Source organism: Lepisosteus platostomus, chromosome 20, assembly GCF_059453375.1.
Source record: "Lepisosteus platostomus isolate fLepPlt1 chromosome 20, fLepPlt1.hap1, whole genome shotgun sequence".
NCBI lineage: Eukaryota > Metazoa > Chordata > Actinopteri > Semionotiformes > Lepisosteidae > Lepisosteus > Lepisosteus platostomus.
Window position 1 is genome coordinate 17075747 of NC_142630.1, and position 25274 is coordinate 17101020.

At 45.0% G+C, this 25274-nt stretch overlaps 2 protein-coding genes across 4 annotated transcripts in view; both read left to right on the top strand.

Annotated features, from left to right (window-relative positions):
* gnao1a (guanine nucleotide binding protein (G protein), alpha activating activity polypeptide O, a) overlaps positions 1-25274 on the top strand; it is a 96818-nt gene that overhangs the window by 7494 nt on the left and 64050 nt on the right. For all 3 annotated transcript variants that reach the window (XM_088613981.1, XM_088613982.1, XM_088613980.1), the window contains exon 3: positions 22433-22574. In XM_088613981.1, coding sequence (XP_088470107.1) covers positions 22433-22574 — 142 coding nt within the window. The remainder of the gene's footprint in view (positions 1-22432; positions 22575-25274) is intronic.
* hsf4 (heat shock transcription factor 4) overlaps positions 23213-25274 on the top strand; it is a 99874-nt gene continuing 97812 nt past the window's right edge. Inside the window, exon 1 of the mRNA XM_088613975.1 lies at positions 23213-23746. The gene's annotated coding sequence lies outside the window, so the exon portion shown is untranslated. The remainder of the gene's footprint in view (positions 23747-25274) is intronic.

Genomic DNA, 25274 nt, shown 5'->3' on the forward strand with positions numbered 1-25274 from the left:
GGTCCGATCCTGATGGGCTTGGTTCTGTGTCTGGGTTCTGTACTCCTCTGTGTTCCTCCGAGCAGACAGAGAGGGCAGATGAGCTTGGATTGAGTCTCTGCAGGAAAGTGGGGGAAAATTGGGAGAATGAAATCCTATGAAGTGTCCAATATCGATTAAAAGGGGAACAAAAGAGGGCAAAGATAGATTAGATTGTGGATCATTCAGACCAATCTCAGTCCTTAATGTGGATTATAAAATATATACAGCAATACTGGCTAAATGAATTGAAAAGATTCTCCCTCATTTGATACACTATGATCAAACAGGCTTTATTCAAGATAGGCAAACCCATGATAACATTGACATTGCATATCATGAACCATATTCATCAACATAATTTAGAAGCTTCTTTGATGAGCCTAGATGCTGAGAAAGCTTTTGACTCTGTTAGTTGGAAATACCTCTTTAAGGTCTTAGGTAGTTTTGGGTTTTGTGAAAATATTATTAAAGGTATTCAAACCTTATATAATAGACCAACAGCACAAATCAAAATAAATGGTTATTTATGTGATAGAAAAACTTAAGAATAAGGGACTAGACAAGGCTGCCCTTTATCTCCATTGCTCCATTGCTCTATATATAGAGCCACTAGCCCAGTGGATATGACAAAATAGCAAAATAAAAGGTATTTCTATACAAGGGAATGAGCACAAGATAGCACTGTACGCAGTGTTATATCTGGAGGATCCCACTAGTTCATTTCTAGAACTAATGAAACTCTAAAATAGCTTTGGCTTGCTAGCAGGCTATAAGTTAAATTTTCAAAAAACACAAATTCTAACCTTTAATTACAACCCTCCCGATTTCTAAAAAAGCAAATACCACCTTAAGTGGGACCAAAGTTCAATGAGATATCTAAGAGTCTATTTACGAAAAGATATTTCTACATTAGCAAAAATTAAATATGGACCCCTTATAACTAAAATTAAAGCAGATATACTGAAATGGAACCTAATCCTAAACCTAAAATTTATGAGTTTTAGCTCTAGAATTGAATCTGTAAAACTGAATCTACTGCCCCGATTACTCTTCCTATTTCAAGCTCTCCCCGTAGAAGTCTCTGCAAAACAATTTTCAGAATGGGATAAGATGATTTCTAGGTTTATTTGGCAGGGGAGAAAACCTAGAATTAGATTCAAAACATTGCAACTTTCAAAAGATAAAGTGGGTATGGCTTTACCAAATTTGAAAGATTATTATTATGAATAATAAACCTCAAATTAAACCTCTAATTATTTTTTGTAATCCAGAATATCAAGCCAGGTGGAAAGATTTTGAATTATCCCTTTTAAATAGCCCCCCTATTCAGGCATTATTAGATAATAGGAATTAAAGTTACTGAAAAAAATATTCGATCCATGGATAAAGTTTCAACTAAGGACATGGAATATGATCACAAAAGAGTATAATTTAGGTGAGGCAGTAAGATACTCAGATGGTGCGCGTATGATACAGAGTTTAAACCAAATAAAGTTGATAATAGATTTAAAATGTGGATCACAAAAGGAATAACTGCATTTTGTAATATAGTAGATAAGAATCAGTTACAAAGTTTTCAATATTTAAAGGAGAAACACTATTTTAATAAAGAGATTACAAGGGGAGATTTAGATATTGTTAATGATGGGGTAGTGAAAGTAGTTACAGAATCCTACAAATCAGAATTAAGTAAAGGTATTATATATGGATTATATAAAAGTTTTATGGAAAAGAAATCATATTCTACAGAGTTTATAAAAGATAAATGGATGAAAGAAAGTGAAGTTAGATATTTGAATGAAGAGTGGCTTAAAATTTGGGAATTTCAATGGAGATGTACTAACCTGCATTTATGGAGAGAGTTTTGCTGGAAAAACATTGTTCGATTTTTGATTACTCTGAGTCAGAAGGTGCACCATAATGGGGAAAACTCTAAGTGTTGGAGACAGTGTGGAAACCAAGGTGATCATTGGCATATATTCTGGAACTGCCCTAAAATAAGGCTTTTCTGGAAGGAGTTACATGAGGCCCGGGAAACCATATTTGAAAGGAATGTACCCTTTACATTTGAGGCTTTATATTTTGATAAACTTGATTTTGATTGGAGGGAAACTGACGAATATTTGTTTGGAATCCTTATATCAGCAGGGAAGAAAGCTATAACAAGAAAGTGGCTTCTCACAGATCTACCAACAATGAATGATTGGATTGAATTAATAAAGGAAATATATATAATGGAACAAATAACATTTTCACTAAAATTACAAATGAAGAAGATTGTCAATTATTGGTCTAGATGGGTTCAGTACATTAAACTGTTAAGGTCGGAATTTGTTGAGATAAAAAATAACTGAAACTTAATAAGGTACATTTATATAGTCTCCTCCCCTTTCATATTCATAAATGTATATATCTTCCTCACTTGGAATGCATATATTTTTGTTTAAAAGTTATATAAGTGTTAAATACTAGGGGAACAAACAGGAATAGACCATTTTTGCTTGTGATATATAGTCGAAAGTGTATTGTAAAAGTAAGGCTAAATAATGCTGGTTTATATGTAAAATGGTTTTGTTTTGTTCTCTAAAATAAAAAAAATAAAAAATAAAATAAAAGGGGAACAAATAAGCCCTGCTAGAAGGAAACTCCCCAAGCCTACTTCAGGCCTATCCTGCCCCAGTGCTCTCCCTGTCCCTCTCCACTCTCCCCAAAAACATTACAGTGAAAGTGAGGGAAACGGGAAGACCTTGAGTCTGGCTGCCATCTCCCCAATGTGCTGATTGAGCTGCAGGAGAAGGGAGACCAATGTTGGACAACAAATGTCCTATTCCAGCCCAGTTTGTGTCCCCTGTCAAGGGTTGTCTTCCTGGAGACATTCAGGTTAAAGAGGGCTGGGTCTAGAGGGAAATGTCTACCAGCAAGATTGGGGAGGTGTCCAGCCAAGAACTGGCATCAGATTGCATGGATCACAGATATGACAGGGGACACATCTCTTGCAAGGTATCTGTTAAGGTCTGTCAAATATGTGAAAATATATAAATTGATGGCTGGGATCCTCAGGGCCCTCCATAAATATTGTCACACACTGCTTCCCAATCCTGAGGCTCAGCCCGGAAGCTCATGAAGGACTCGTTCCCACAGCCTGGGGGGGCAGGAGCCCCAGAGAGTTTGCTGATGTGAGTGTCTGTGCGGTACCACGCCCTTGGTGGCTACTGTTGAGTATTTATATCATCGTCTCTGCGGATTCGATTGTGTGCATCAGTCCTGAGTATCTAATCTGGAAGACCACAAAAAGCACTCAGCTAAGCCTGATGAATTTGCATTAAAAATCTTTTTAATTAGGCGTTATTTCTGTTGAAGACCAAGCGTTTGAATGTGTCAGGCATGTATCTATTTGACGTAGTGAAGTCTTCCTTAAAAACACTTTTTTACAAATTTGAGTAAAAAGCAGACCAGTAACCTCTTTGTATTAAACATGCAGTTGTGTTCAGTCACTTGGGGGATTATGTGATGTCCAGAGTTGAAACTGAGCACGGAGACCCTAAATCAGGGAGGGCCAGAGTGTTGCTTCTCTGACTTTGGGGATGTGTTGGGGCCACACATGATTTAGAAGAAGAGCCCCTGGCGGACATGGGTACGTTCCAGTGCCCATACCACAGAGCAGCCTGCACCAGCCTCCTGATGTAGCGGTTTGATTTCAGGGCTGCCAATCGTCAGTGGGGAGAGTTTGTGGCAACAGTCTGAGCAAGTGTCATCTCATGCCGTCAGGCCAGAAGCAGCTCAGCGCTTGTGTGAATCTCTCTTTAGCTTGCAGAGGTCAGTGCATGACTTTCCCACATTAATAGACCATGCTTTGACATTTGATTTTATTTCAGCTACACCTCTGCAGTGCTTGAGGTGCTTCTCTGGCTGTGGTTCTGGTGTTTGCTCCCTCAATAGATTTAGAAAAGAAACACGTGGAGCTGAGCAATAGCAGAGTATAGCATTTCCACTGGGTCCGATGATGCTGCACTACAGAGCAATGTGACAGTCCTGTTGTGTTATTGTGTAACTGATCCGTTGTCTTCGTGAACAGCGTTGCTCTCTGTTCTTCTCCAGCCACTTGGCTTCAGAGTGCAGAGGAGCTGGGAGAGCTTGTCTTTTTAAAAAATCACTACTGCGCCACTAATCACATTAAAGGGTTACTCCGACCACTCTGGATGATGCTATAGGAAGTGACTACTCGGATCAAGAACAAACAGAAGTCAGCTAATCCCAGCTGCTTTGTTCCCAGCCCATTACTGTAATTTCCACGGCGTTCCTGTATCCCCTGTGATTTGCTCTGCCAGTTGATTACTGTGAAACTTCATGTTATTTTTAATGTCAGTGCTTGTGTCTCTTGTGGTTGGGAGCTTGGAAGCTGTGCTGTCAGCAGTGTTTATCGTCTGCCCTGTGCCTCAGTGTTTAAGGTGTCCTGATCATGGTGGAGGCTGCCTAGAGCAACCATCCAATATCTGAACGCATCTCAGTCTTGGTGAGGGTCTGGGGTGGCAAACCAAGGCCCATCCCATCAGCACTGGGCGCAGAGCAGGACAACAACCTCAGACAGATGTCAGTCCATCTCTGGGTGCACACGCACACACAGAGTTTGAAAAGACCCACAAGTGTGAGTCAGCAGCACTGTCCACCTCTGTATGCCCCCCTTCATCTGCTGTCCACTACAAAATTATAAATAGAAAAAGAAGTGGTTAAACTTTTCCAGAACCGCTAGTGTCTCATTCAAGTGACTGAATTTTCCTATTCTTTAAAGAGGATTTAAAAAAAAAAAGTTTAGTGTCAGTAATTACATTAACTGATTCATCCTTTGTGGCCCATTGTTTCAGAAGAATGCAATAGACCATTTGCTGTCCATACAGAGGAGCTGGGCTTGTGGGTGGCCAGAATGCGATGCCTGATTATTAGGGGCTGGCCTGAATGGGGAGAGCCGGTGTGAGAAATGGGGACTGTGGGCTGTGGGAGACTGACAAGCCCTTTGCTTTCATTATTCATTTTTTATTATTGTGCTCAGTAGACATCCTTACTTACCGTATGTGCAAACGTTGCACAGAGTGTAAGTACCGTACAAGAAACAGTTGTTCAAGCACAATAAGAATAATTAACTACTATACTATGTGTATACTATGTGATATTTTATATCCATGTATAATATATGAATAATCCTATGTAAATGGATACAGAACAGTGATGTCAACACCCTGCTTTTGTGTTCTCCATGTTTGCAGTGAATGAGTACAATTAGTGACATTGTGTTTGTTCACCAGTGTACATTGGCAACAGCCCGGTGAACCATAGACCATTATAACTCTGTAAGTGTCACACAGATGGAGTAGCATCAGTACGTGGAACAGCCATGAGGAACTGCTAGACTCCAGCACAGTTTTCCGCTGACTGAGGCTCTGCCAGGCAGTCAGGTATAGTCTCACGGTGTCAGCTCACTAGATTCTGGGCTGTATCCCTCCAGTCTGCTTTTTATTAAGGAGGTAGGATATTAGTCAGGGTGTAATCGCTGCAATCTGCTCTCAGCTGGCAGGGGCTGGTGAAATGAATGGGAAAGATGGGCTTATGGAGCTGGTTGATTGCCAAGCAAGGTCAGTGGCCATGATTTTCCTTCTCCTCATCTTTTCATTGGATTGGAAACAGCCTGACCCTGGTTAGGACCTTGAACTCCCATGACTCCAACTTTTCCTCCCAGGCAGCGTTGGTCAGAGAAGCTACACATGAAGCAAAAGTGCTGGAGCTGAGCTCGGCTATGCCGAGCCCTAGGAAGGCCAGATACAGTGCCTCACAATATCACAGGAGCTCATTCATGGAAAGCCTGCTGGTATGTGAAAGATAAGCAGGCCTCTGAAGACTTTTTCATCTGTTGCTCTTTATCTACAGTGCTGGCTCTGCATCATGAGAGTTTTGCAGCAATGAATTGCCGTGATGTTTTAGGAAAAGGATAAAAGGCCACAAAAGGTAAACGGGTTTTCTTTCCTTTTGAAAATGGTGACTTCATCTTCCACCGCACAGAGTTGGATTAGGCCATGAAGAGACTGATGCTCTGGTTGCAGGTTGAGAGGCTGCAAAACATGATTACAATCAAAGATACTCTTTTCTGCACATATTGGCTGGGTCTGTGTGCTTTGTGCAGCCCCTCTCAGACTCGTTATATCTGCCAGGCTTTCTGTATTTTTGCATGTGAGGCTGAGATACAGGGCAACACTGTGTTATCTGAGCTCGGTATCGGGCTGGACAGTTATTTATGCAGTTGAATGGGTTTCCCCGGAGCTATTTAAGGAAAGAAAAATAAGTTGTTGCTTATCTGCAAAATCAGCGGATGCCGAGAAAGAAAAGGAAAAACTTCTAAAGGCTGTTCCAGCTTGCAAACGCAGCCACTGCCAGGCTCTGTGGAGCAGAGCAGAACAGAATGTGAAGCACGCAGTTTGCTGATCTGGGGGAAGGGTCTTGTGAGCAGGGTCTGGGCGTGCAGGGGCACTGACAATGCACAGGCAGGGGTTCGCTAACCATGTGGGGGCGGAGGCTCAGGTTGGCTCAAAACAGGTGCTCCTGGACCCTCCTTTTCCCAGATGCTGTGTGTTCCTGGTGCTCCCTGGGCAGTCCCCGGACACCGAGGTCACCGGCCCTCTCCGCCGTGCCCGACGAGGGGGGGGACGGGGAAAAGGCCTGCCTGAAAGACAAACAACAAAGAGAGAATGTAAAAGATCCGACCGCTCCCTAACCTCCGTGTATCTCAAGGTTTTGTTTTTCCACTTATAATTTTATGTTAGCTGTTTCATCATTTTGCCTCACTGACCTCTGTGTGACCTACTGTAACTTGAACATTCCAGTCTCCGTCACTGTGCCTTGTGTCTGGTGAGCTCTGCCCCTCCGCTCAGGGGGGGTGGGCTTCTCCAGTCTTGCTCCAGGTTGTTAATCGGAGCTGGCCGGAGGTCTTTCCGGTTGTAGTGCTCGGTGTGGTCCGCTTTAGTCTTGCAGGGCAGTAGGTGGGAACAGGACAAGTGGTCCAGAAGTATCCCTGTCTGTGTGGAATAGAGTCTCTGCCACACAACTGCCCCAACAGCCCATTCCTAAGCCCTGCTGCCCACTGGCACTGCCAGCTTGATCTGCCATAAAACATCATTCAGAAAAATGACAGCATCGCTGGGAGCAGCAGGACAGTCGCTGCTTGGCACAGAGGTCGTTAGCTCTTTGTGTATTCAAAGGCAGGCTTGTTCTGCACAGAATCGCTCTGGCAGAACAGCACAGGCCTGATAGAATGAGCTGGGCTCACAATGGACAGAGTTCAAACTGAAGAAAAAATATTTGTTTCTTTGCTTTGATGAGAAAAAGGTTGCATATAGTGATGGCACATAGGAGTTCCTGCCAGGTTGAAAGAGCAAATGGGTGAAAGAATAAGGAAAAACTAGCATTTCCTCTCGCATTTCCTGTCACATTTCTTGTGGAGCCAGTGCTTAGACCATGCTGTTAAATGTGTAGAGTAGGTTTTTGTAACTTTTATTCTTATGTAACTCTCTTTTATTTTCTAGTGATTGTGTGAAGATAAAAATATACTGTATGCAATCCACAGTTAAATGTATTAATTACTGGGAAATGTGGGTCTCGTGTAGATCTGCCTTCACATGTGAGTTTGTGAGAGAGGACGGTATGTAATTCATGCAGAAAATTGTACAGAGAGAGGCTCTCAACTGATTTGATCTTAAAATAACAGCAGTGACATGTATGTTTTAGAAGCTTGTGCTGAACTCTTTTTTCATTTTTTCATTAGATCTCACCTCTGTTCAAATTCAAGATACACTGTGACCTTTCAAATAGCTGGCATTTTTAAGAAGGTTATTTTAAGACAAATGCAAAATTATGAATTCAGTTATTTCAGTTTTTTGCTGATGAGTCAGTATGGTTAGATATCGGGTGTGAAAAGAGCAGTGAACGCAGAAAGCCATGAGGGACTTGAATATTGCTCAGGCTACAGATGTGTAGTGATTTGTTTTTGCAGTGTACAACTCTTTTCTGATGTCAGTGTATCTGGAATACAACCTGACAATGGAATGGCAGGATGATCTGGATTATTTTGTGGAAAACCTTCCAAACATACTGTATCTGCATATGTTCTGCTCTGCAGGTTTTGTATTTAGCATTCCTCGGAGTGCAGGTAGAAGGACTTTGGCAGGGCGGGCAGTATGAACCTGCTGACTCTGCGATTTGGCGTGTTTCTGGTTCATGACCCAGCTCTGCATTCCTGCAGGAGTGGCACACTTTGGCCAGACTCCAGAGATGTATGGAGGCTTGCAGGCCCTCTTATGGCAACAGGATCAAGGCTGGAGGCGAATAAAAGCAGCTTGTTACAGAGTTTTGCTGTAATATATTTTTTTCAATTTTAGAATCATCCATTATTTCTGTGAACTGGAACAGAGAGTTGTGTTTTTTGCACGTCGTGGATCATGGCTCAGTGCACACGGGGAAGGATGAGGAGCCAGCAGCCATATCACCCTGCAACTCACAACCGGCAACCCACTGAAGCTAAGCAGGTGTGAGCCTGGTCAGTACCTGGATGGGAGACCTCCTGGGAAAAACTAAGGTTGCTGCTGGAAGAGGTGTTAGTGGGGCCAGCAGGGGGCACTCACCCTGTGGTCCATTTGGGTCCTAATGCCCCAGTATAGTGACGGGGACACTATACTGTAAACAGGCGCCGTCCTTTGGATGAGACTTAAAACTGAGGCCCTGACTCTCTGTGGTCATTAAAAAATCCCAGGGTGTTTCTCGAAAAGAGCAGGGGTCCTGTGGTCCCCGGTGTTCTGGCCAAATTTCCCATTCACCTTTACCAATGATGGCCTCCTAATAATCCCCCTCTATGAATTGGCTACATTACTCTGCTCTCCTCCCCACTGATATCTGATGTGTGGTGAGCGTTCTGGCGCACTATGGCTGCCGTCACATCATCCAGATGGGGCTGCACATTGGTGGTGGTGGAGGGGATCCCCATTACCTGTAAAGCGCTTTGAGTGGAGTGTCCAGAAAAGCGCTATATAAATGAAATGTAAGCAATTATTATTATTAATTATTAAGTGCAGTCAGACTCCTCTGATCAATCATCTGTTGACACATCACAGGCAGCACCACCCCTTACTGGAGGCTCAGCTTTGATTGGAGGAGAGGCACAGTCATCACCCAACAGCACCACAAGTCTGCAACTGCCTGGGAGGCGACAGGGCGAGCTGTGCTGATGAGCCCTGAGAGAGCCCTGTCTGACTATTCCCACCCTCTCTCTAACATGACATACCTGAGCACTGCCTTTTGGGGAATCCTGATCACGGTCAACTAATGACATGACCCAGGCTTGACTCTGTGATCACTGAGCACTCAGGCAGATCTTTTGTTCTATTTTTTCTGGATGCGAGGATGTTTCCCTCTGTGTGCAGCAGCAGACAGAGAAGGGGATGCGCTGAACAACAGCACAGGTGGTGCTTCTGGGGGCCTCTGGTGGAAGTATCTGCTTGGAAAATGCTGAGTAGGTGTTCCGAAGATGATCGTGTTGTATATTGTTAAAGTGTACACGCCATTCCTGACAAACTAGGTTATAGTGAAACGTGGGTTGTCTCACACCCGTGGGCGGGTGCGGGTTTACCCGCGGGTCGGGTGGGCTTGGGTTAAAAAAAAAGATTTTAGATCAGGTTGGGCGGGTGTGGCTTCGTTTCTCACAACCGTGTGGGTAAAAAAAAAGCCAACCCGAGCATCGTTACTAGGCTACTACCCCTCACAAAGCTCTGCAATAGGTGATTTGTGGTTGCACCATCTGATTGTGGTGCATTCCTATGACATGAACATTGTCCTCACTCACAGTAGTGTGCCCTGCTACATCAGGCCATGGAAGCATCATAAAGTACTGCAGTAAACACATTGTCACAGCATGTCATGGCATTCTCGAGATGCACAGGGAAGGCAGGGTTGAAACTGTAGTAAACTGCTTCAGTAATACTCTACTCCCACCATGGTGCTGCAGTAGGTCCCCCCCTCACTCATGCTGACTTTGGGGTCCTGTTCAGTCTCTGCCTCACTGATGTAGGCAACCCTGTAGCAAAGCTCACCATTAGAGGAAGATCTTTTTCCCCTCCAGGTACAACCTTTAATTAGAACAGGTTTACACAAGATTACTACAGACTTGAAATTGAGCCTCCAACGTCCGTCAGCGTGTTTTCTCAGCTCGTGGTGTGTGTTCTGTCAGACGCGGTTTTCCTGTGCATGCTGGTGATCTTCAGAGTCTGTCCATTCTTCTGAAGCTCTTAACATGCACAAGGGAAAGGCTTGTTGACAGCTCACTGAGACACTGACCGCCATCCCCACTGACATGTGGAGAGGCAGCAGAATGCTGCCTGGATATTTTTTACTTAGTAAGTATAAGATACTAATGCTACAGTACCTCTCCCAATCAGAACAAACAGGATATTACAAGGCAGCCTTTAATTTATTAGGTAAACTATGTTTGAAGCATTTATTTCTGGTTGTATTGGGATTATCAGACAAGGCACATGCATGTTCTAAATCCTTATTTTGTGCGCAGTGTTTGGAAAAGGGTACAGTATCTCTGCCACAGGTATAATCAGATTCAATCTGGGTGTCTGTTTTACACTTAATCTAGTAAACCACCAGGGTGACTTTATATAGAACTGATGTTATTACCAGAGTTTAAATTTAAATTAGATAATTTAGTGCTTGGAAAATCTCCCAGTTAATCAAATGTTATTTGAGAAAATGCAAAAATGATTCATCACTCCTGTGTTGTGGGGGAAGGGCCAGTCCTGAGACTGTACACAGTGCTGGAAGGGTTCAGCCTAAACCTCTCTCCCAGCAAGAGCCCAGCAAAGCCTCAGTAACTTCCCAGCTCATATGTGTGCTCTCATGTGGGACAAACTCGGGGGATACTTCACAGTGCCAGCACAACTTCAAATATGCAAGCAGGCAATGCTTGTCAAGGTTCAGCTCTTTTGGTATTTAGTTTTTAGAGTTCCTGAATAGGTTTGAAACCTCAAAGGTTTTTTAACATCTCCTTTCATAGTGTAGACCACACAAGAGATCCAGCTTTGTTAGTGAGCCGTTATAGAGAGACATTGTCTCTGTAAAATCATTTCTTACATATATATAACAGCATATATACACAGTGTATAGGCAAGATGAAAACAAGATTTGACATCAAAGCTGTTTGAGCTTAAAGCCAGACTGGATGCTGTCCTATTAACTCTGAAACAGAAAATAACATCTTGAGAAGCTTGTTAATTACTGGAAGTTGTGACTGTTTATACTGTGCTACAAGTAATCTTCACCTGGTAGCTTAGTAAATTGGTCTCCTTGTCTCTGGTTTCTCAGCGGAGTTTACCTCCTGGGGGTATTCACCGTAAATTAATGCTCAGGGCTTTTGCCATAATTAATTGTTACTTGCAGTTCCCTGAAAAACAGATCTGCGTTTCTGGAGAGAAGGCACATGGTTTGGATGAAGCAATCGCACTGCTACAGATAATGTGAAGTGAATTTTGTCTTTTTTAAATGTAAGAATGCCTTTATTGAACAAGGCTGGAACAGTGTATTCATCAGGGAATGAATTAACCTATTATGTACACAGCCTTGATTTCCACTAATAGAGTCTGAGGTACTTGGAACCCCAGTTTAACAACAGGCACATCTGATTGTAGGGGGCAGGGACTCTTGGTGGATACAGAGAACTGCCCTCCAAGGATACTGATGGGGGGTGTGGAGTGAGGTGCTGACAGCAGAAATAAGTGAGAAATAATCTAGATAAGTGGCTGTATTTTAGCAGGTCCTTTAACAGAACTCTGCCCGCTACCCGTGCTTCACACTGTCTAGAGCTGCAAATGACCAGAGGGTTTGCATTGTAGATGCTGCTGGGATGATGGAAATCCTATGGCCAAAGCTGCAGGCAAAACATTTTAGTGCGCACAGCCTGGAACACGTCCGATAGTTTCAATCAGTGAGCAGCTGTGTAAAAACAGGATGGTTCCGTAACCCGTTAATCTGCAGTAATCGAGTCAACAATTGGTTCAGTTAATTCAGTGAGAGCTGAGTTTCAGTGAAAATCAGAAGGACCTGTAGCTGCACAGCTGCAGTGCTGGAACCCTCTAGTCCACACGGAGAGGATCAAGTCAGAACTGGGGCTCTCTCTTTGTCTTTCCCTTTTTCCATTCTGACACATCTTTATGGACATTTACCCTCCTGACAGGCTGGAGAGAGCAGGGGCCATCAGGAGTGTGTCATACAGGCCTCGATGGCATGTGTGATAACGCGCTCAGATTCAGGTACAGGCAGATGTACCTCTGCAGTCACTTTCAGGACACCTTTGAGGCCTTGGGCGATCCCATACCCTCCTGGTACCCAGCTTGTCATATGTTCTGGAGGACAAAGGCTTTCATGTGGGAGGCCAGAAAAATTGTTTGTGTTTCATATACCAGCTGTCTGTCTTTGCAGTTTTTACATATTTAGTGCTTTGTGTTTTTCAAACTGTCTGATCCCGCCTGTGCTCTGAGACAAATGAGCTTCTTTATAAAGGTCCAAGGTCCGACAGTGGGAGCCTCCTGTCTGCCTGAAAGCAGTCACCGAGTAACGAACCTTCACCAGAGGTGAACTCGGCACGGATGATGTGACAGATTTCACAATGCTGTCCAGGCTTACCAGGGGCAGCTGTCTCAAAACTGAATGCCTGTTGCATTTAGGTGTAAGACTCCTCCCTTGTATGTGAGTATGAACATTTTGTATTTGTTTGTGAATGCATACACAGCACCACATACAAAAATACACTTTTAATATTGTTATAATACAGTTATAGTATTGCCTAAATGTCATCTACAGTATCAAGGTGAGCAGTGTAATACTGTCAGAGACTGCAGGGATCAGTGATCTGGAGTGCTGCTGTTGTTCTTGATGGGTAAAAGCTGTGCTGTGACCCGTTGGGCCTGAATTCAGTCTGTCCAATGGAGGTTCATGCAAGTGTCTTTAAAGTACAGATTTGGCAAATGTAGTTAAATGTTTTCCCGGAAGAGGAATTCAGACTAGTGGTCTGACAAAGATCAGAAGTAATGTGTCCCAACCTTGACCATGTGTGTGATCCTTCTGTGATGAAGCTGTAGAGCAGAAGGAAATCCACAGTCACTGTGGGGCTTTTGGCCTTCTATCATGGTGGATAGCAGTAGTGGCTCAGAAGGGAAGTGTGTTTTAGTGTGTTTGTTAATGCCAAAACCTGTTGGTAAGCTTTTGTGATGCCTTGATCTCTTAAAATCAGACTAGTGTCATTCTTGTTGTGAAAAAGAAGCTTGAATCCTTGTGGCATCACGTGAGGAGTTTGCTGTTTGTCCAAGTGATGTCTACACCTTCACCTTCAGTATGTCTTGTATAAGCACAGCTTCAGGTGAGAGGGGGTCATTCAGCCCATCTGGTAGTTTGTAGCTAATTGAGCTTAGAGTCTTCCAATATTTAATTCCAGCAGTTTTTTGAAGGAAATCAGGGTATAAGCTTTGACAACATGGCTGGGATGTTACAAACTCCCACAAGCCTGGTGTTCTTTTGTTAAGCAGAACTCATGAAATGGACTTCTCCTGTTGTCAGGTTACCTCTCCGGGTAAACTGCTTCAGGTATAGAAAAGAGCACAGGATCCACAATGAGTAGTATACAAGAAAGTTGGGTACCAGTTTTTAAGAATGTCCACCTACAGACCTCAGAGTAAGCAGCTATGATCCAGATGTAGACTTCAGCTTTCAGAAGCAGATTGAAGGGAAGGGCATGTTGGAAGAAAGTACGATAGAGGTCTCCAGCCATTTGAAAAGGTTGTATGAGTAATTAAGGGAACTGTTTCTGATTAGAAATTAACGAGTAGCTTAGGCGGATGACAAACGAGAGGTCCCTACAGGCCTGCAGAAAGAGTGACCACTTGCACTTAAATATTTTCCTTTTCCCTTAACTAGACTGTTAACTATGTGTGCAACATCCTTGCACTCAAGCAGCACCTAAAGGGAAGACTAAGGGAGAATGCATTTGTGTCGTGCAGCAGGCCAGAAGTGTTGCTTTAGGTCTCGAGAAGCTCTGGGTGCAATGCTGTTTGGCGGAGGTGGGAGGGTCCTCTGAATATTGCTGGCAGAGGGGGACTCCATGGATCTTGGTAACGCTGGCCAGTCGGTGTGCTGTAGAAGCCGCCAGCTGAGACAAAGGCAGGTCCTTGCCAGTTACTGGCAATGTGATCTGACATCTTTAAAAGCCATTTTCCTGTGTGTTGCCCAGAGCCCGGGAGTAAATTGATACATATGCCGAGAATGTCTGGAGAAAGCTGGAGTGGGTATTGATCACCGAAAGGAATGGAAGAGCTGGAGTGTTTGGCGTGGGGGGGCGTAGTGTGAGTAGTGACTCAAAATCAGAGAACCACTTGAGATGGGAACATGATACCATAATTGCACGGATTATTAGAGGTGCTTCATCTAACGCATCGACTCGGAATGATCTTTCCTTCTGTGCATGGTGTGTGGGTCCGCTTGCAGCAGAATTTCAATTTGGGGTGAAGCTGTTTCTAGAGATGTTTCTTCTAAATGTTTCTAATCATCTTTTTCTCCATGTTTGATATTTGACTTGGTATTTTTTACTCTCAGTTTGTGAAATGTCTCCTTCCTTCTCCACCATCGTGGGTGGTATTCAGTTTCGCTTTACAAAAGTGGTCACACTAAATACTCATGAAGACGTTTTCCAAAGGCGTTCCAGTTACTTCATTTGATCATTTTCCTACTGTTTCAGCCCAAGAGTCAGTAAATTAACAAATCCTTTACACTTGAATAGTCTTGAGACCACAGCTCATTTTTATCATAGGATGAGAAAGAGTGAGACTGTCAGTCTCTAGATGTTTCCAGCTCGAACCTGGGTCACGCCTGGGTCTAGCTGCCTGTGTCTGGGGTTCCGGCTGCAGTGCACGGACAGCTGCTACCAGTTTGAGGTGGGATCAGTGGACTGGGACTCTATTGGCTCCCCAGCAGAACTGACCGTTGTGACCTCTGGGGAGCAGCAGGCCTGCAGTGCCCTCCAGTCAGAGTGGACTCCCCTGTAGTGCGGCTGTGAGCTTGCGGTGTGTGGGGCAAACACCCACTCTCTAGATGGGTGCCTCAGAGGAGCATGTTCACCTCTTATGTCCATGTCTCGTTCTCTCCCAAGTGGGTAATGGGGTGACTACTGGAGGGCCAACACTTTAAACAAATAGGGATCCCAAATTGAGAAGGCTTATGGTGATTAAATAGAAATAGCTACTATTCTGTGCTTTTTATTTTTAGATGCCTGGTCTCTGACCTTCTCCTAATAAAGACATCATACATTGTCAACATGTGACCTCTTGTACCCAATCAGGATTCACAGCTGCACTCTTCCAAGACATGACTCTTAAAACAGCCACCTCTAAAAGATTGTGGCTTAATATTCCTTTTTTTCTATTCCTAGTTTTCAATTAAACTTTACTTAAGTTCAAGTGCGGCTGTGACACATCACCAAGGGCTTTTGTGACAGTCCGCAACTTCACAAAAATATGGTCACATGAAGGCAGATTAGTTTCCCTCAGCTTAGCAGCAGAGCACAGTTTCCTTTCGAGAAGGGCAAGCTTTAATTACATTTAGAGCTATCGGTTGTTATATGAAACTGTGAAAGGCTCGGTGTTGCTTTCCATTAGTAGCTGTATTGGTTATGTAAATCTCTGCCATTGTGCTAATTTTCTCATCGTGCCATTTCTGTTTGAGTGCCTAAATACACATATTGTGTCCTGCAGGTTTTAAAAATAGCTTTATCTTCCAGTACAGCGCTTTGAAATGTTTTCATCTCATGAGCCCTTGTTTCATACCTCTGCTTTTTCAGCATTTCCTGCACACTTCTGTCAGGGTGACAACAGGAGATTGTGTTTCAGAGTCTGTCCTGCAGAGTGACAAGGCAGTCCTGAGGGAGGAGAGCAGAAAGCTCAAACATTCATAACCTCCAAACAAGGCAAGAAGTGGCCGTTACCTAAACAAAAGTCCTCCAGCCCGTGAGCCCTGCTGTTCTCAAGTACAGAGAGAACAGCGGTCTGAGAAGTTTATAATAATGAAAATTGTTCTGTCAAGTGGGGAGGGGGATGATAGGTTTTAGTTCTTTTGTTTTGTCTTATCAGGTTTTTAAGGTATATTAAGAGAGAAATATTCCCTTTTTCCCTCCACTGTGAGCCCCGTTCCTGGCTCCTGGGCCCCCCTGCCCCCCCAGGCAGGAGATGGCTGCTCCTGATCTGCGGGAGGGGGAGGGGTGAGGGACGTGTGCACCCCTGTGGGCTACGAGGCCCGCAGCTTCTGAAGTCCGGCCTGTCCAGCATCTTGGTGTCCTGCTTCAGTTCGGGACCCAAGACTCAGACTCAGTCATTCCAGCGCTGGCACTATCAGCCCTGGCTCTCCATTAGGAGTGGCGCTGCTGCTCTGGGCTGACCCCGAGGTGTTCCCCGAGACAGGAGGGACGGGGCGTCTCTGCAGACACTGTCAAGAGCTCTAACTCCAGGAGCTATAAATAGATGCCTGCTTACAGGCTGCATGAGCGAGGGGTGAGTGTTTCATCCAGGGCTCGTTTGCCTGGTGTCCGGTGCTTTTCGAACCCTGTCTTCCTCAATCCTCAATCGCTGCATTCAAGGTGCCACAGGTGTACGTCTCTGCTTCACCCTGCGAGCTCGTTAGTTTCAGAGCGAGATGCTCTTCTATGTGATCTGCAGAGCTGCCAACATTTTAAACAAGGAGGTGAGGTGGTGGAGCAAGTTGTAGAGCCTGAGGTAACACAACCACTGTTGTGATTGCACCTGGGTCAGCATGAGTCTCTCAGGTCCACATCCTGTCCTAAAAGACCAGAGTTCTGTCCCATCTTTGTTGTGAGTGTCGTAGTCCTGTCCTTGTTTCTGAAGCGCATGTTGCTGTCCTGCCAGTCCTGCTGTCCTCAGGCTGTCCCAGCATGGGCACGACGTCCGCACAGCTCTCCTGCCTCTCTCAGAAGGCCCTCAGCACGGCACCTTGTGGACACCCCTGTGTCAGACTGGGAAAGAGCCACAAATTTTTAGCAGCTGTCATACAGTCCTATGATAAGCACTTTATCCCTAAAGACCCCCTGAGCACAGCTAGTGAGATGAAGAAGGGGGAGGAGATGTGGAATTTCATAATCTATGTAATGCAACATTTCTTTAACCATGAAGGCCATCATGAGAGCCATGAAGTCATGATAGGATTAATGAACACTTTGCTTTCTCTCTGAGGAAACACACCTAATGAGGATTTACAAATCAAGCTTGCTGGAGGATAAGATTATAATGAACCTCAGTTCTGAGTCCTCAAGGGCTTTGCTGCAGGGCTAAGGTTCAGCTGACTGGCTCTGATATCAGACCATCGAGATGGTGCTGAGACACGGAGCCTATAAAATTTGAAACAGCTTCACTAATGAAGCGATTATTTGATTATTTGGATTTAACAATGCAGGGGGGTTCATATACAAGGTGGGGTGTACAGTGATTTATGCAAAGAGTAAAATTATTAACACATGAGTATAAGGGTAAAAATTCTAATGGCACAATGAAACATTCAATGATTCTGCTGGAGCAAAGATTATTTCTCGGCTAGGTGTGACGTTGCAAGGAGGTGCAGTCATTTCACAAGAAAACAAGGCCGAGAGCATTGCTGCTATCATGAATGTCAGGACAGACACGTGCATCATGCTCCAGGAATCCAAGCTTTGTTAGCTTTAGTAAAGCACAGCCTCACTTCAGCATCACTGCTCGTCTGGGTCTGCGATGACACAAGCACATCCGAACGGCCACTCACGGAAAGAGCAGGACTCCGGAGTTCTTATGTTTCTGAATCACAGCTTTATATCACTTCCCTTCATCCTCCTGTAGCCCACATGCAGTTTGGCATCTTGGCTGACTACTGATAGAAAAAGAGATGTGTGTCTTTAGGCGAAATGTAGCTGCTGTAATTAGTGAGCTGCTCTGGTTTTCTGCAGTGATACAGTTTGCGAGGGCTGTATAGGGTATCACTGGAGTATACAGTATAAGAAAGGAAGCAGTCATGCCAAAATGCAGTGAGCCAAGGTAATGGTAGGAGGCTGCAAGGTTTGTGCTTAAGCTGCTATGTCAAATAGGGACTCTCCCAACTCGCCTAAAAATCTCCTTTTGCCTGCATGTGCTGCCCTAAATGATATTCTAAAACTGGTAAGCATTTATAATGTCAGCTATTGTTATTTGATGAAAGTATCGTGTTATGTTGCAGTTTTTTTAAGCAGCAGTCAATGACACTATTTTATAATTGCTTACATTTATATAGCGCTTTTCTGGACACTCCACTCAAAGTACTTTACAGGTAATGGGGATCCCCTCCACCACCACCAATGTGCAGCCCCACCTGGATGATGCGACGGCAGCCATAGTGCGCCAGAACGCTCACCACACACCAGCTATCAGTGGGGAGGAGAACAGAGTGATAAAGCTGCTTGTATATTAAGAGCTACAATGGATATTTTATGGGTTTATGCACGCATTTAAAAAAATGTGTATTTGCATTAATGTAAAATAGGTTGCATGATGGCTGCTATTTTTTGTGTTATTACAACCTAGCCAAGCACTGACTGGGCGTGTTTAAACTTTCTAGTAGGGATCATAGCAATCCAGAGCCCATTCTCAGCAGCATAGGGCACATGGTGGGACCATACAACAGACAGGACACTAGTCCAACGGAGGGCACACACACTGACACAGGGGTATTTCAGAGTCACCAATTAACCCAGGGAGAAGGCAGGTAAACCATGCAGAGATTCCAAATTCAACCATGCAAACTCCACACAGCAAGTGCCCGAGCCTGGAATGAGACCCAAGAGGTGTGAGGCAGCAAAGCTAGCTTCCTTATCACCATGATGCCAGTCATGGCCTCCTGGCACTCAGAGCCCTGCTTTGACATGCCTGCTTCATGGCATCTTTTTGCTGCTTCTCCTCACTTCTGCCCAAAGAAACGTACTCTGCCCACAAGGTCCAAATGTGGTTTTATCAAAGCTTTAAAAAACACCCATACAGGAATTCAGCACTGTCTGCATTATGCCAGGAGTGCGCTTGCAGCATCAGCATACTGTTCTGTTTCTCTCCTGCTCTGTTCTGCTTAGCCAGACAAGACCCGCTCTCCGAGGCCAGCAGCCCTGAGGTTACTACCACTGCTGAGCTTCGGAAGGCTTACAGAAGCACAGCGTATTGAGTTTAATTTTATTAAAAACAGAATCGCTGCCAAAAATGGCCTGTTTCCTCTGCACTTGACTGTGAGAACAACAAAATCTTTATGTTTTTTTAACAGCACAGTCTTTTTCTGTTTCACCAGTACAATCTTTAACTTTTGAAAGTTTTGGTCTGCTGGCCAAAAGACATGAGAAGGGAATTGTTTCAGCTCCTGTGGTTCCTGGGGTTCATAATTTATCCTGAGTCACATGCAGCTGAATGATTGCGGACTGTTCCAGATGATGAAGTTGGATCTAGGTCAAATTGGTCACCAGAACTGTATAAAGTACAAAATCTTAAAGGCCTGCTAAAGATATGCACTCTCATTTATTTTTACTGGATACAGTGTGAAGCTTTGCCCTTTGAAATCCTCCTAGATTTTGTAAGCAGTGTCTCACCCGTGCTGAACTTTCATTTTAGTAGTTTTTTTCAGTGATTCCTGGGCCTACAGTGGGAGAAGGGAGGAAAAATCGAAAAACATACCGTGTCCAGACTTTCATAGCAGACCACACGGAAATATAATATCTTTAAGCAGCCAGCAGCCATATCACCCTGCAACTCACAACTGGAAACCCACTGAAGCTAAGCAGGTGTGAGCCTGGTCAGTACCTGGATGGGAGACCTCCTGGGAAAAACTAAGGTTGCTGCTGGAAGAGGTGTTAGTGGGGCCAGCGGGGGGCGCTCACCCTGCGGTCCATGTGGGTCCTAATGCCCCAGTATAGTGACGGGGACACTATACTGTAAACAGGCGCCGTCCTTCGGATGAGATGTAAAACCGAGGTCCTGACTCTCTGTGGTCATTAAAAATCCCAGGGCGCTTCTCGAAAAGAGTAGGGGTGTAACCCCGGTGTCCTGGCCAAATTTCCAATTGGCCCTTACTAATCATGGCCTCCTAATAATCCCCCTCTATGAATTGGCTACATTACTCTGCTCTCCTCCCCACTGATAGCTGATGTGTGGTGAGCGTTCTGGCGCACTATGGCTGCCGTCGCATCATCCAGGTGGATGCTGCACATTGGTGGTGGTGGAGGGGAGTCCCCATTACCTGTAAAGCGCTTTGAGTGGAGTGTCCAGAAAAGCGCTATATAAGTGTAAGCAATTATTATTATTATTATTATTATTATTTAAAGCAAATATTAATAAGGAATAACTCTGGCCAGGTGTTTTTAGCTGTTCAATTACCAGAGTTAAGCCTTGCTGCTGATTTCAGACTCTGCCACTAAATATAGCGCCTGAAAACAAAAGCTCACACCTGTCCCTGGCACGCTGGCCCCTCAGCTCCACTGCAGGGGCCTGTGCCAGCCTACGCTCTCATGCCAAGCGTCAATGCCAAGAATAGATGAAATTTGCATAAAATCCTCTGTGACACTGTGGTTTCGTCATGGCTCCCCAGCTGGTGAATGTCACATGACACAGCTCAAGACAAGGATAAGGGGCGATGTGTGATTGTAGTGCAAAGTCTTGTCTGAACAGAGGTGAAAGTGCTACCATGTAGTAGTTGAAATTAACTGCTTAACCATGTAGTTAAAGTGCAATGTCATAGCCTAAACATGTCTGCCAAAGAGCAGAAACACTATGAACAACAGGAGGAATCACTGGTTGTCCTGTGCTGGGGGGTTTCTGGGAGGTTTTACACTCTTAAATGTGAGCGGGGCTACAAAATGTGGCTTCGTCTTTAAAATGCTGTGGTCAGCAACTCGTCATCCAAGTGACGTCATCCAATGAATCCAAGTTCCACTGTAAATGCAAATATGAAACCTTAGGAAAGCACCAGGGTTTTGAGCTCAGGTCTTGTTTTTTTTTAAATGATCTGGCTTATAATTGTGAGACAATCAGCCGGCTGATGTCCCAGAGCCCAGGAGGTTTGATGTTGACTGTGATGGGCTGAGCAGCCCTGGTGCTGGGGCATAAACAGCGAGGTCTTCTCTTGCACCTCTGTGGAGGAGGCTGGACTGGTACTAGCTAAAACTGCAAGCTCACAGCCTAACTACGGAGGGAGTCCTGCAGAAAGACTTACTGTATCTGTAAGTGGCAACTTCTGTTGGGCCTGCTTAGACAGAATACTGAGGACAGAGTTATAGGGACTTGGTTTTTACCAGTTGGAGGTGCATAAATCCCAGTGTTTATGTAGGGCTGACCAGGGCCGGATTTTGGTATTCGAAGGCCCTAGGCACTTTTACTCCGAAATGTGCAAAAAGAGGGGTAAACTCCAATTGAATTATGTCGATTGACATGATGCACATTAAAGGTAAGGATTAAGGAGGGGTGCTTCAGTTTACAGTGGGTTACAAGGTCAAAGTAGCAAACACTGTCAACCATTTATAATGGCTCCTCATAAACTCTCTCTGGTATTTACACTGCCTGGTCAAAGTCCAGCCCCTGGGCTGCTGCCCCCAGCCTGCCTTGTGGGCGCATCGCTAAGAGGAGGTGCAGCCGCTAAAGCGACCGGCGCGGCGCGACACTGTTCACCACATGATCGATGGAGTCGAGCGACCATCACTTCGATTCGTCTAGTTTCTAGAACAGCCGCTAGATAGCGTATGATTATTGATTTGGAGCACCTAGAGTTGATCGCAAGCATGTTGCTTCAGCTCGTTTTTCATTAGTCACTTGAGTGTTTCTCTGCTTCGTTGGCCCTAAGAATTTCGTAGGCCCTCGACACTGTGCCTGTAGTGCCTAATGGGAAATCTGGAACTGGAGCTGACATGAATTCTTTTAGGACCCTGTCCCAGTTTTAATGCTTGGTTTTTCAAGATCTGTTTAAAGAGGAGAACAACTGAACCTGCTGTTTTGCATGCAGTCCCTTTGCAGAGGACTCTGGGATACCGAAGGACAGATCACATTGGCACTGGGGTCTCTGCTCCAAATCTTACAAGCCTCTCATGCCTGTTGAGCCACAGTATCTCCCTGCCCACCCATCTGTCTGTCTTTTGGGTCCTTTATGACACCCTGCCAGTCAGAGGGAATGCACTGGGTTGTGTGGGGGGTGTGGGGCAGCATGGTGCCACAGTGAACTGGTCATGGGAAATGTGCAGACAGCTTAAGATCTTGGCGTTTGCCTGTTGACACCTGACCTTTCTGAACCTTTGCAGGATTATCCATGAGGATGGCTTCTCTGGTGAAGACGTGAAGCAGTACAAGCCTGTGGTGTACAGTAACACAATCCAGTCTCTGGCAGCTATCGTCCGTGCAATGGACACTCTGGGCATCGAGTATGGGGACAAGGAAAGAAGAGTAAGTCTGTTTCTGTTTTTCACATTCGTTTTCACACCCTGTCACTGCAGTTTGATTACCTGTGTGCTTTAGGCCTGCTGGGTAAATGTGATCCGCTGTTGTTCATTGTCGATGCACAAATTTACTGTGTAATCTGGCTCTTCATGCTTGTGCATTGGTGCTGAAAATCATGGCAGACCACTGCTTACACATCAGAAGCAGAAACACAGCTGGGGTTTTGTTCAAATAAAAATAAAAAAACAAGAGTTTAAAAATCTCCAGCATTACCTTAAGATGCTTTTTATGCGATAGTTATATGGTCTAATCTGGCATTGGCTTGATGATAATGCATCATCAGCACTGAAAACAGTGAAATCCCAGGACATCTTCCAGAAAAACTGCAGCAGTCCCAGCAGAACTGGGACAAGAGGCAGTCCTGTCACGCACCATCAGGAATAAGGGAAGAATAATGGACTGTTGGGAGGCCCAAAAGTGCTTTAAATCATGAAAAGGGTCCCACATCTTGCATCCGGTTTCTTTTTGCAAAATGAAGCCGCAGGAGTATAGATGACTCCTCCTGGCCATGACTAGTCGGAATGCAGAGTATTAGTTGTTGTCTAGTAATAATAATTATTAATAATAATCATAATAACTGCTTACGCCTATATAGCGCTTTTCTGGACACTCCACTCAAAGTTCTTTACAGGTAATTGGGATCCCTTCCACCACCACCAGTGTGGAGCCCCACCTGGATGATGCGACAGCAGCCATAGTGCGCCAGTCCGCTCCCCACACACCAGCTCTCAGTGGGGAGGAGAGCAGAGTGATGTAGCCAGTTCATAGAGGGGGATTATTAGGAGGCCAGGGGGAAATTTGGCCAGGACACCAGGATAACACCCCTACTCTTTTTGAGAAACACCCTGGGATTTTTAATGACCACAGAGAGTCAGGACCTCGGTTTTATGTCTCATCCGAAAGACAGCGCCTTTTCACAGTATAGTGTCCCCGTCACTATACTGGGGCATTAGGACCCACATAGACTGCAGGGTGAGCTCCCCCTACTGGTCTCACTAACACCTCTTCCAGCAGTTTTTCCCAGGAGTCTGCCATCCAGATACTGACCAGGCTCACATCTGCTAAGCTTCAGTGGGCTGCCAGCTGGGAGTTGCAGGGTGATATGGCTGCTGGCTCAAGTGTGGAGCTGGGAATTGCAGGGCACATGCGTGAGAGGCTCTTGCAGAAGGGAGCTGCTTAGCCTGAGGCAGTCAGCAGACCAGCAGTTTCAGGGCAGATCACAACGGCTCAACGGCTTTTCCACCTGGGTGGGCAAGAGTCTTAACTGGGTGGCACCTACAGCCCCCTGACCCTGCTCCTCTGTCCTTACAGAACGGCATTGCATTGGCCAGGTTACTTCACCAGGCCCTATGGCATTTTCCAGGACGTCATTCCTGCCCTGTCCCTCAGGAGATAAACAGATAGAAATAGAAAATAAAGCGATCTTTGTTAGAAGTAACTGACATGCCCTGTCCAGGAAGGACAGGATGTAGCTGTGGTCGGAGGCTGACTGAGGGCTCAGTGTTGATGGGGCCACATGCGCTCTGTGTGCCAGCTGTTTGTCAGTTGAGCCATGCGGCAGTGCCAGGCAGCCCCTGGGGTGAACTTACAGCTGCAGGATCAGGCTCTCGCCTGCCACTCGCCTGCTCCGAGCCTCACTAGCTGGGCACAGTTGCTTTTCCAGTCACCGTTGCACTGTTGTTTTAATGGAATAATGATCTGATCTGGTGCTGGAGGGAATAAAGCACTCTCTCAGGTCCAGTATCCGAAGGATCTGCCTTCAGCTCAGGGAACACGTGCTTCTCAGGTCTATATGATTTTGATGCGGAGCTGTCCGTGGGCACGACTCTGAGCTCTTGGGTTCGATTCTGGACTGGGGCGCTGTTTGTGTGGAGTCTGCATGTTTCTCTAAATTGTCCATGAGTGTGCTCTGTGATAAACTGGTGTCCCTTCCAACAGCTTTTTGATAATGACAGATGCATGGATTGCGCTGGAATTTTAAAACACTACCAGCTCACTCAGGGCCTGAGAGGCAAGCAGGAGTACTTGTACAATCACAGTGGGGAATTACGGTTACGTTTGACAAGGATGAAGAGACTCAGAAGACATTTTGCTCTTTTTCATCTTCCTCCTCCCAGGACAGAAGAAATAGAAGCTTAATTTGGTCACTTTTGTGAAGATAATGGCCAGTGACACACTGAATTACTGATATTTATTTAACTAAGGAAACAAAAGGGCTCTCTCTGGTTTATCTCCTTCTTAAAACAAATACTTAAAATAAATCATGCAGGAACACCCAGATGCAGCTGGAGAAATTGCTCTAATCTGTTGTTATTTGTCTGAAAAGGTTCCCCTTGTTCTTTTCTCTTGCTGATTTCGTTCATCACCAGCTCCGACAGCTGGAAAGGCCCAGACTGCACCGGGGCTGCAGGATGTGAGCTGAGCACCTGGATGTCACCTGGGTGCAGAAAAGAGCCTATTATCCAAAGTTCTGTTAACATTAAAAATCAGTCTAAATTTGAACATGTGTTTCCACAGTTGAGGTAAATTAACATGGTGTTGTACAGGGGAGATTTCCTTGAAGGTTCAAATTTCTTTCTGGTTAAAACTTAAGATTCTAACTGTGCGTGCAGGATGTTCTTGGCCTTGCTGGCTGCCATACTTTTA